This window comes from Mytilus trossulus, unplaced genomic scaffold (genome assembly GCF_036588685.1).
Source record: "Mytilus trossulus isolate FHL-02 unplaced genomic scaffold, PNRI_Mtr1.1.1.hap1 h1tg000244l__unscaffolded, whole genome shotgun sequence".
NCBI lineage: Eukaryota > Metazoa > Mollusca > Bivalvia > Mytilida > Mytilidae > Mytilus > Mytilus trossulus.
The window spans coordinates 1,555,674-1,568,331 of record NW_026963317.1 but is presented as its reverse complement, the minus strand read 5'-3'; the positions used below and the strand labels follow the sequence as shown (position 1 = coordinate 1,568,331).

At 33.1% G+C, this 12,658-nt stretch overlaps 2 protein-coding genes across 3 annotated transcripts; one reads left to right on the top strand and one right to left on the bottom strand.

Annotated features, from left to right (window-relative positions):
* Window positions 1-528: 528 nt before the first annotated feature.
* On the bottom strand, window positions 529-4,949 carry LOC134701378 (small nuclear ribonucleoprotein Sm D2). The gene is made up of 3 exons (XM_063562519.1): window positions 4,815-4,949; window positions 3,258-3,437; window positions 529-773 (listed from the first exon to the last, which is right to left on the bottom strand). The coding sequence occupies exons 1-3, from the start codon at window positions 4,817-4,819 to the stop codon at window positions 599-601; spliced, it is 360 nt and encodes a 119-aa protein (XP_063418589.1). The 5' UTR covers window positions 4,820-4,949; the 3' UTR covers window positions 529-598.
* Window positions 4,880-11,997, top strand: LOC134701377 (peptidyl-prolyl cis-trans isomerase FKBP2-like). Of its 2 annotated transcripts, none has more exons than XM_063562517.1 (5): window positions 4,880-5,119; window positions 8,700-8,868; window positions 9,733-9,845; window positions 10,755-10,837; window positions 11,354-11,997. In XM_063562517.1, the coding sequence occupies exons 2-5, from the start codon at window positions 8,701-8,703 to the stop codon at window positions 11,413-11,415; spliced, it is 426 nt and encodes a 141-aa protein (XP_063418587.1). In that variant the 5' UTR covers window positions 4,880-5,119; window position 8,700; the 3' UTR covers window positions 11,416-11,997. The 2 variants fall into 2 exon arrangements, with proteins under 2 accessions (XP_063418587.1, XP_063418588.1); XM_063562518.1 differs by lacking the exon at window positions 4,880-5,119 and adding an exon at window positions 5,945-6,061.
* The last annotated feature ends 661 nt before the right edge of the window (window positions 11,998-12,658 follow it).

Genomic DNA, 12,658 nt, shown 5'->3' with positions numbered 1-12,658 from the left:
GTTTAACCCTGCCAAGTCAGGAGCCTCTGGCCTTTCTTAATCTTGTAGTTTAGTATAACACCCATTAGCACTGAACAAGTACACATTTTTGTTTAAGGAGCCAGATGAAGCCAGACACTGGGTGTGGGTTTTTCTTGCTGTGTTGAAGACCCATCTGCTCTTTGATCAGGCTGTCTCTTTGTGTGACATATTCCACACTTCAATTCTTAATTGATATGTGTACTATAAATGTAAATAAAATCATTTTCTCATGACAACATGTTTATTAGTATAAAATGAACATTTGCTAATGTACATATAAAATAATGACCTTGAATGAATGAAAATGACTGAATGTAAAAATTACTTTGTTTTAGATGTTTTGTTGGTGTCATAGAATCTAAATCATGATTGAACAAGTCACTTCTATTCAGATCTGATGAAACAAACCAAAACTATTTTGAACAATGTTCTTGCTTTGATAAGACATTTAACTTTTGTTTAAGAATCCACAAGTCTGACAGATAACATAGTAAATACTGCATCTTCATGATCTTTGCAGTCCTGTTTTTTACAATACCAAATATTCTGATTTCACATGGAACACCACTATATTTTTTTATTTGCTGGTAGCCATTGGATTCCTGAGAACCAAGATAACGGAATCTCCTCGTAAGAACATTTTTGAGATATATCTGTCTTTGTTCACTGGCTTGGATTTCTTCTTTCCTTTTCCTGTTTTAGGGGTCTCTGTCCACATTTCCTTTACATTTTCCAATACCATATTGCAATGTCTGAAATGATTATAGACATCAGATGTAAATTGAGGCAGATGTTACATGATGAGCTTCTAAAGCTTATTGATATTGGTATTTGGGTTCAGATGTTAATTGAAGCAGATGTTACATGATGTGCTTCTAAAGCTTATTGATATTGGTATTTGGGTTCAGATGTCAATTGAAGCAGATGTTACATGATGAGCTTCTAAAGCTTATTGATATTGGTATTTGGGTTCAGATGTTACATGATGCGCTTCTAAAGCTTATTGATATTGGTATTTGGTTTCAGATGTAAATTGAAGCAGATGTTACATGATGAGCTTCTAAAGCTTATTGATATTGGTATTTGGGTTCAGATGTTAATTGAAGCAGATGTTACATGATGAGCTTCTAAAGCTTATTGATATTGGTATTTGGTTTCAGATGTAAATTGAGGTAGATGTTACATGATGCACTTCTAAAGCTTATTGATATTGGTATTTGGTTTCAGATGTAAATTAAGGCAGATGTTACATGATGCACTTCTAAAGCTTATTGATATTGGTATTTGGGTTCAGATGTAAATTGAGGCAGATGTTATGTACATGATGCGCTTCTAAAGCTTATTGATATTGGTATTTGGGTTCAGGTGTAAATTGAGGCAGATGTTACATGATGAGCTTCTAAAGCTTATTGATATTGGTATTTGGGTTCAGATGTCAATTGAAGCAGATGTTACATGATGAGCTTCTAAAGCTTACTGATATTGGTATTTGGGTTCAGATGTAAAATGAGGCAGATGTTACATGATGAGCTTCTAAAGCTTATTGATATTGGTATTTGGGTTCAGATGTAAATTGAGGCAGATGTCACATGATGAGCTTCTAAAGCTTATTGATATTGGTATTTGGGTTCAGATGTCAATTGAAGCAGATGTTACATGATGGGCTTCTAAAGCTTACTGATATTGGTATTTGGGTTCAGATGTCAATTGAGGCAGATGTTACATGATGAGCTTCTAAAGCTTATTGATATTGGTATTTGGGTTCAGATGTCAATTGAAGCAGATGTTACATGATGGGCTTCTAAAGCTTATTGATATTGGTATTTGGGTTCAGATGTCAATTGAGGCAGATGTTACATGATGCACTTCTAAAGCTTACTGATATTGGTATTTGGGTTCAGATGTCAATTGAGGCAGATGTTACATGATGAGCTTCTAAAGCTTATTGATATTGGTATTTGGGTTCAGATTTCAATTGAAGCAGATGTTACATGATGAGCTTCTAAAGCTTATTGATATTGGTATTTGGGTTCAGATGTAAATTGAGGCAGATGTTACATGATGAGCTTCAAAAGCTTATTGATATTGGTATTTGGGTTCAGATGTAAATTGAGGCAGATGTTACATGATGCGCTTCTAAAGCTTATTGATATTGGTATTTGGGTTCAGATGTTACATGATGCGCTTCTAAAGCTTATTGAAATTGGTATTTGGGTTCAGATGTTACATGATGCGCTTCTAAAGCTTATTGATATTGGTATTTGGGTTCAGATTTAAATTGAGGTAGATGTTACATGATGAGCTTCTAAAGCTTATTGATATTGGTATTTGGGTTCAGATGTAAATTGAAGCAGATGTTACATGATGAGCTTCTAAAGCTTATTGATATTGGTATTTGGGTTCAGATGTCAATTGAAGCAGATGTTACATGATGAGCTTCTAAAGCTTATTGATATTGGTATTTGGAATCAGATGTCAATTGAGGCAGATGTTACATGATGAGCTTCTAAAGCTTATTGATATTGGTATTTGGGTTCAGATGTCAATTGAAGCAGATGTTACATGATGGGCTTTTAAAGCTTATTGATATTGGTATTTGGGTTCAGATGTCAATTGAAGCAGATGTTACATGATGCGCTTCTAAAGCTTACTGATATTGGTATTTGGGTTCAGATGTCAATTGAAGCAGATGTTACATGATGAGCTTCTAAAGCTTATTGATATTGGTATTTGGGTTCAGATGTTAATTGAGGCAGATGTTACATGATGCGCTTCTAAAGCTTACTGATATTGGTATTTGGGTTCAGATGTCAATTGAAGCAGATGTTACATGATGAGCTTCTAAAGCTTACTGATATTGGTATTTGGGTTCAGATGTCAATTGAAGCAGATGTCACATGATGAGCTTCTAAAGCTTATTGATATTGGTATTTGGGTTCTGCATGTTTTTTTTAACTTGCCCTTAGACATTTTGCTTTAATAAATATACACAAATTTTCATAAAATTTAATGCTCCTTTAGAGTATTTGGTTTTTTTTTGAAAAAAAGAATATCCATGAGAGATATTTAAAGATGTAAAAGATAACATGACTAATTCATATCTATAGTTATGCTTACATGTATATAATTATAAAAATGGTCAGATAACATTTATTGTTTGTGATGGTTCTGATTAGTTTACAAATGCATCATGATATATGAATACAAAGTTCAGTCTTGCTGATAAACCCACCCACCTATCAAATGCTTTCACTCTGGCCAACAATTTCTTGTTGTTTCTGCAGTTGATAAGGACTTGTGTGTTGTTCTTTACTGACTGCGTCAAGACAGACAGGGGACCAGTATTAAACTCTTCTTGTTCCCTACTGGACAACTCTTCTGGAGTCATCTCACTTTTGGGTTTTTGTAATAATGCACTGAAAAATAAAATAAAACATCAATTAACTATAAAAAAAATCATGATCATACAATATTTGATCTGTGTTTTGTGGTAATAAGCTTTGTGTATAAGTTTTAAGTATAAGCTTTTGGTTAAGGCAAACTAAACATGCTAATGTAATTAGAGAAAGGAAACCGTCTTTGAGAAGTATCAATAGACAAGGGTATTAAAACTAAATGCCCCCTTTGCTACAGAGGGGGCATCAATATATAGAATCTATAAATAAAATCAATGGTTACTATTATGACGATTATAGCAAATACATAAATCACTACTTTATTTTGAATTAATAATGCATGTGTTCATACAAATAGTATTCTTCAATTACAAAATGTATCCACTATAATTTCTGAAATCATGTACAATTGTACCCTTTTGAACATGTAACAGACTTCTAACAGTTGCAAAGAATGAGTAAATTTACCATGTTCCATTTGTAATGGGTTACAAATGTAAACAATGGGGATATTTAGCACTAATTTCTTGACAAAAGTATGTAAATTGCATTACACATAATAAAATAATCGATGCATTACCGGAGACCAATCACATTTCTTGACAAATATGTTAACAGTGAGCTCCCAGTATTGACTTTTCAAGCCATGTACATTACGGGAATACATGTCCATTTGCACCCTTTTAATTTCACATTCTTTATGTTAGCACTATTTTTTTTATTGGTTTTGTGTTTAATAACTTGTAATGAGTTTTGGTAAGTGTATTGCTATTTTCTTGCATGCATAACACTCACGGGACATTTGAGAACTCTATAAACATGGGTTACCCTAATTTAGATCAGTGTATTCCTATAACTATATATAAATTGGGCACAAACGTGTAGGGTGGAAAAGTATATTGCCTATTGGGTGCAAACAGACCCGATACCATGAATCCCAAATTTGATCATGTGTCAACTGTGAATAGAAGTTATTTACATAGTTAGTTACTTGTCCTTATGTATATAGTTGTTCCACTGGCAATCATTTACACATCTCATACATTTATAAACTGAAAGTGAAACAAGGAAGGTCCTTCTCAAGTTCTGTTCACTAGTATGTTTATAACGCCAAATTTCGGTGGTATTTATTGGATTTCTATAACAACTATCTTGAATTCTCGACAATATTATCCACTTTTATGCTTCAAGATATTGGTGTTAGGAAGTATGATGAGGCCTCAGGGATGAAGATCTTTAAAATAGTGAACCGTGCAAAAGATATTTGTAAACAAACACTTGTGGGGGTCAATACAACACCAAAATTCATGTAATTATGGACGAGAATAATGAAAATTGAGATACAAACATAAGCAAATATGCATGATTAAGTTATTAAGGATATTAAACTGTGCTTACGACATGATGATGAATTGATGCAAATAGATTATTTGCAGTTACAAAATATTTGGCTTGTGCCGCCGCTTTAACCGGAAGTTGATAGTATAACGTTTGCACTGGTTCCCGATATGTGATTGCATGTACTGGTTAAAATACCCCAAAGAAACCAGATATAATTTTGGATAATTCTTAAAATCATCTTTGTGTTTGCTTGATAACAGTATTTATCATGATAAGAAAGATCAAACATAACACTGATCAACTGACCGGCGAACGAAGAAAGATACGACACGTCAGTAATTCACACAGCACAAACAAGACAAGTAAGCTAAATTACCTTTAAAGATTTGCGTTTTTGTGAAATTCACAATTGATGGAAATGATGGCAAGAGTTAGAATGCTCAAGGTCTCAAGTGGCAGTGGCACTGTTGTGGCACTGTTGTTTGTAATGTTAGAGTTTTGAGTGAGCTTGTTTACACTTGCAGTCTCAAATTGAAAACATAATTTTTTACTTTATTACAAAATGCAAAATGCTGAGTACTGGAACTTAAAAAACTACAGTCCAGAAGAACAAGCTAAAGACTGGTAATACTGATCCCAAAATCCCAGGTTTAAAAACACAAAATCACAAAATCCTAGGCTTAAAAATACGTAAATTTTTATCCCGAGGTCCGGACATTCATAAAAAAGAATTCCCAGATCCTAATAGGATCAATCCTGAAATCCCGTGCTTAAAAACACCTGGCAGTGGCGGATCCAGAGGGGGGGTTCCGGGGGTGGGCACCCCCCCTTTATTTTTGCCGATCAATGCATTTGTATCGGGACATATGTTTTGCACCCCCCCCTTTGCCCTGGGTAGCACCCCCCCTTTCGAAAATTCCTGCATCTGCCCCTGCCTGGAGTCCCGATATAGGTCCTTCCCCCCTCATCAAACCTGACAAATTTTTGGTAAAAAGCAAAACCAAAAGGAAAATCAAACCGACACGGTTTGTGGACTATGAGAGCACAAACATAGTTAATAACTCAGTAAAAACCAACTCATAGGCAATGAAACTAATATGAGGCAGGCATAAGCTGTGAATACACCTTATCGCTATTATAATCCCGGCTGACCCGGCCGCTTGAACTTTTGACGTCATGCACAATCACTTTTCCATTGTGGCGTCAGACATTTTGTTTTTATATGACATCAAAATTTTACGGGAACCTGTGTGATATCCTGTAATGGCGAACAAATAGCGATTAGGTGTATGGGGAAGAAGTCTGTATGCATTATTTTTTTTAATTCAAACCAGGGACGTATATAAGTCCTTGTCCAGGCCATGGAAAATTAATTGTTTGTTTCCCCTAACATGGGAAAATTTAAAAGACCCGGCAGGCAGGCTTTTTTTTTTTTTTTTTTTTTTTTTTTGTAACCATGCATAATTTTATATCTATATGTATTGTTTCTACAGCAGAACTTTAATCTTGCATACTTCCAACACACATTTAGTTGTCTCTGCAAAAAAAATTTTTTTTTTTTTTAATATTTTTTTTTTTCTCTCAAAAAAATTGAATGACCCGGCGGTAAAACAGTGACCCGGTCGGGTTAGGGGAAACCATGAATTATTTTCCCATGGCCTCAAACATATTGATAAAAAAAAACAACGGAAAAACAAAAATACCCTAACTTTTGTTCTGTTGTTAGGGATCTAGCTGTGAAGTTCTTTAAGTTATGACGTCATATTCAATGTAAACAAAAGAAACCCTTTCATCAGGTAAATTTTTTTTCATATCAAACAATTATTAAAAATGAATTTGTATCGAGTTCCAATCTAATATTTTACTAGACTGATAAATATATATTTTATTCAAAGTCTCGTGCAAACAAAACCAGAAAAGGAAGTAGATTTCTGTGCAAATGCAGGGAAAACTGGAACAGGAAGTAGATCTGTGAAAAAAGTTAATGTCTGTCAGATTTTGAGTTCATTAGTACATGTAGTAAAAATGAAAAATTTCGGGAAATTTTCCCGATTTTTTTATTTTTTTTTAATCAAGACTGTGATTCACTGGAACCAACTGGAGGAAGACATAGTGTGCACTTAGTCAATTGACAAAAAAAAAAAATGATTGAGACCTTCAAAATAGCTGTCCAAAACAGTCAATAGGCGCTCTCTCTCCCGTCGAGTAAAAGCCAGTAATGGTACCTTTCGACGTAACGATACAGATACAGACAGATTACAATCACAGAAACAAATTCTTTCACAAACTCAAAGTCAAAATATTTTATAGGCCTTTATTTGTGAAACTAATTTGCTCATTTATTTTTTTACCTCAGTCTGGCTAGGCTGCAGGACATTGAAATTATATGAATAGTCTAATTTAGAGTGTTTTTTCATGAACTACAGTTGTAGTTAAAAATGTATGCAGACCAACCAAATGCTGCAGCAATACACTTTTTTTGTTTGCCATACAATGTACAATGTAACTGGACATTTAAAAGCTTAAGGTTCACATAAAATTTTGACAAATAGAAAATATCTGTTCAACAACACAATGGAAAAGTGCAAACAAATTCTGTCTGCTGATGACCCGTATGTAATTAGAGTGGACAATGTCATATTGAATTGTACACAGAAGAAAAAAAAGTGACAGAATGTTATTTTTTCCTAATCCACCAATCCCCCACCTGTTTCTTGTTTCATTGAATATGAAAAATTTGGTTGATTATATAGGGAATCACTAAAGCATGACTGGGGAGACCCCCTTACAATGTAAGTCAGTCAACGGGCCATCCCTTAATATAAAAAGTTCTGGATCTGCCACTCTGATTAAATATGATGAACACCAAAAGAAATCTAGAGTACAACATACTGTTTTTGATGATAATTACGTATTCCATAGACAAATGTTTGTACATACAGTACAATGTGTGTTGAGCACAAAATAAAGTTGATAAACTCTACAGCTAGCATGGCTAGTCAAGATAAATGAGAAAAAATTGAACACAATCAACCATCTTCAAACTTCAATTGGGGTCTCAATCTACTGCATCACTAGTATGTGAGCAGTAATTTTTTGAGATTAAGAACATGACAGGTTCTTTGTACTTCAATTTTTATAGACCACTTTCTGTTTCCGGAAAAAAACTATGTCCTCCTTTATGACTTCATTTACCAGGTAGAGAGGATTGGTTGTATCCCTGCACTATTTACATTCATCAAGTGTCTTAGTGATTGTCATTGTGCAGGATAAACTAGAAATAATATTTGTTTTGTACATACTTCATCACAACTCCTGCATGACAGCAGTGCAGATTGTCAATTATGAGAATTTGATTTGCCGAAAAATTTGTGAAAAAACATGAAAAAGGTATTATAGTTTTCCAAACACTTGCTCAACATTGGAACGGGAGTGACGATGCCCCTTAACACACAAAAGATGTTCAATAAAACCAGAGTTTTTGAAGGAAATGCATCAAACTTGAAAGTTGCCTATTGATCAGTTATCCTATCAAATTTCTATTGTTTTCTCAAGGCACTCTGGATACTCCCACTTATATAAACTCGCCATCATGAAATTACCAATAGAACTTAAATTGGTTGTATAAAACAAAGCATACATGTATAACCACCTCTTATCACTGAATTACATATGCAGGGCTCATGCTACCAGGTGACTTGTGCGAAGAAGTCGCTTTCCCGACCATCACTTCGCTTTTCCCGACCCCCAAAAGCGAAGACAAGTTGCCCTGTTGTTTACGATACTCCCTTTTAGTCGCTTCCGTCATCGAACATTTTCAATTTTTACCAAGTTGATGAAACATGATATGTAGTCAATCAAACCTATAAACATGATAAATGTTCTGTCATGATAGAGCGGTTGTCATTAAGAAGTATAAATAACAAATGTATGTTGTTTCAGAATGAGGATAAGCTGGGTTGTAAATGGTCTGTTGATGCTGTGTATGGTTGTACAAGCTTGGGCTGGAGAGGAAGAGAAAAAGAAGAAATTACAGATTGGTGTGAAGAAAAGGGTAGACAACTGTACAGTCAAATCTAGAAAGGGAGATACACTACACATGCATTATACTGTAAGTGTATAATACACATGTACATCTAAAAGAACAAAAATTATTACCAATACATACGTCATGAACATATTTTATATACTGTATAATTAATAGTTATCAAAGGTACCATATAATTTACTACACCTTTGGTCTACATAACTTTAGACTTATCACTGACGCTCAGATCAAAATAGTTATAAAGCCAAACAAGCAAAAAGCCGAAGAGCTATGAGGACCCAAACTTCAAAAATGGTGCCAAATACAGCTAAGGTAATCTTTGCATGGGATAAGAAAATCCTTATCTTTTTCGAAAAATAAACAATTTCTTTATTATGATCATACATGTAAGGAGAAACTCTACACATATAGGGTTTGCTCACATTGAGTATTTGAAGGCATTTTAAAACAAAATAAACATGTTAAACAGCTTCCTAATTTTCCTGTTTATGCGATGTATCAATTCATGTACAATGTCTGACATTATACACTTAAAAAAAACACCATATTTGTCAGTGTTGAATGTATAAAAATCAGTTGAGATTTGAACACAAATTTAAGAAAAAATAACAAGAAAGAAAACTACATTCCAAAAATAGATTAAAATAATTACTAAAAATATGTATGTCACTATGTTGGCAGGATAAAATCTTTAATAAGATTTTTTTTTAAATTTCTTTTTTTAAAGTACAGTGTATTATAATATTAAACTAATATCATTCCAGTATAAGAGCACTTGATGCATTAAAAATTATTCTTTTACCAAAAGTTTAATTTGTTTCATAAATGCTCTGTATATTTTGTTTTTTTGTGGTTCTATTAGTTAGCTGTTCATCCATGTGTTATCACGTCATGCATAGAATCAGAAAATGTTTTAATAAATTTCAGGGTAAATTAGAAGATGGTACAGAATTTGACAGCAGTATACCAAGGAAAGAACCATTTGTATTTACATTAGGAGCTGGACAAGTTATTAAAGGATGGGATCAAGGTTTACTTGGGTAAGTTGTTAAAGGTTGGGATCAAGGTTTACTGGGGTGAGTTGTTAAAGGGTGGGATCAAGGTTTACTGGGATAAGTTGTTAAAGGATGGGATCAAGGTTTACTGGGGTAAGTTGTTAAAGGGTGGGATCAATGTTTACTGGGGTAAGTTACTGGGGTAAGTTGTTAAAGGATGGGATCAAGGTTTACTGGGGTAAGTTGTTAAAGGTTGGGATCAAGGTTTACTGGGGTAAGTTGTTAAAGGATGGGATCAAGGTTTACTGGGGTAAGTTGTTAAAGGATGGGATCAAGGTTTACTGGGGTAAGTTGTTAAAGGATAGGATCAAGGTTTACTGGGGTAAGTTGTTAAAGGATGGGATCAAGGTTTACTGGGGTAAGTTGTTAAAGGATTTTAATATCAGGAAAGACTATCATTAAAGTTTTACAGGCATTAGTCGTACAGTATGGGGTTGTTGTATGTATTGGGATAAGTTTAAAAAGGTTATACATGTATAAAGATTTACTGTAAAGCTTGGTATTTTTTTTTTTAAATAAATGTTGGAATTAAAAGATAATTTGTTGTGTCAGTGTATTAAATAAGAAAAAAATAAAGTGAAAAGTCTGTCATAAATATTAAGAAAGATATCAGCTTTGAAAATTTGCTACTGATGCTTATATCTGTATATCAATAATGAATTAGTTAATGTTTGATTCCTATGCATTTTGTTCTTTATACATTATATTTATATTGCAATTGTCAATCAATTTAGTTCGTACAAACAAATTACATCTTGACATACTTTACTATAGATGTGAAGGATAAATGAAGAGTTGTGTCCCTTGAACAAATGTTGAATAGACATGTATCTGGTTTTTGGAATATTATGAATAAGATAGAGATACAATTTTTCACTATCGTTTTCTTTTTAGAATGTGTGTTGGTGAAAAAAGGAAATTAGTCATTCCTTCAGATATGGGATATGGTGATAGAGGAGCTCCACCAAAAATTCCAGGTAATTTTATTAGGTGGAGAAAACAACATATAAAGTACAAACATTGAAATTGATAAGTCAATCATGTTTATAGAGGGGGCAATATAGGGGGTCTGTTAACAGGTTAACAACACCTCAATTTTGGCAAAAACAGTTAACAAAAAATGCAAAAATGATGATAAAAGTTTAACAAACAGGGTTGAAAACAGTTAACAACTTAAATTGATTTCAGATAACAGTTAACAACACCTTGAAAAGGGCCATTACAGGTTAACACAAAAAGGTATTGCCCCCCCCCCCTTATATGATAACTTTATTTTCCATCTGATGAACACCAATCACTCAAAGATAGAAAATGTGACAAATAAATACAATTTAGGTGTCATACCAACATTTCAGACAACTATTTTCTGTCTTTATATTTATTGTCTTTTATAAAATTTGCAATATTACATTTTTCAAACTTAATTTTTATTGTTGCATGTAGATATACATAAATCCGTTATATATAATGTATGCTATTTTGTGTCATTTTAGGTGGTGCAACACTTATATTTGAGGTAGAATTGTTGGATATAAAGAGACAAGATGAGCTGTAGTGATATTTCTAGTCAAATGTTGTTTCTTTTTTTCTTTCATTATGTGCAGGAAAATTGATGTATAGTGCTGAACAATTTATTATAATTTCTCTTGGTTTTCTTGATGTTTAAGCTTTATAATGCAGTATAGATATCTTAAAAAACACAATAAATGTATCCCGACTTGTTAAAGGAATAATCAAGGCAATTTCAGCTTAAAAAATTATTGTTGAAAAAGTTTTGTTTCATTGTTATTGGCTTTTATGTTCAGTGGAATGGTTTCATTGGTCTTTATACCAAATATTTATGTATTTTCTATTAATGCTTTATTTGTAAATCTTTTGATAAAAATTTGTATACAATTGTAATTTTTTTAAGGTCATATTTTTAGTATGGAAATGAAAAGTCAAAAGAGAGTTCATTAAAAAAAAAAAAAGAATCGGTGTGGAATGGCCTATTTAGTGTGGATGCAGAAATCCATATGAGGAATAATCTGTTTTATTCCAAGTGTATGCTTGTGTTTATACATCATGTCATTAAACTTACAAATTTGCCTTCATTTATAAATAAATTTTATACAATTAAAGAGAGACATAAATCAGATGTTTTCATCTCCATTTCTTTTATAACATGTTTGCATTGTATTATTCCAAGGAAAATAAAATTACAAAATAAACATCTTATTCAACATAAAAAGACACCAAGATAAAAATTGAGAATGGATATGGGGAATGTGTCAAAGAGACTACAACCGGACCAAACCAAACAGCCATGGACACAAATGAGTCCTCAACACAGCAGGAACACCTGGTTACATGCTTCTACTGGCCACTATCTATCTACATATGGTCTTCATTAATAATACACCAGTTCACAATCATTTATCAACCTTCAATTATCACAAGCCTCATCTAGAACAGGCAAAATCACATGTATTTGTATGTGGTGGGTAAACTAGATCAGGTTTGTTTGCCGAGTTTTGAGGAATAAAAACACTTATTACTAGCCATATTAATCTTTATGATGAATGCTGCAATTTCAATTGTTCATAGCTTCTTTGTTGTTGTACAAATAAAGTCAGTCATTTCATGTCAAAACTACACTTTTTCCTCACTTGTGCTAAAAAGTTTAACATACTCCCACTGATTCCTGGTAGTTTGAAAGTATAAAAACAGGTACATCTGATTTTAGCTACAGGACAAATATGACGACATATTTTGTGCTATAATTGCACACAATTGTCAATTATTCAAAATAAACTTCT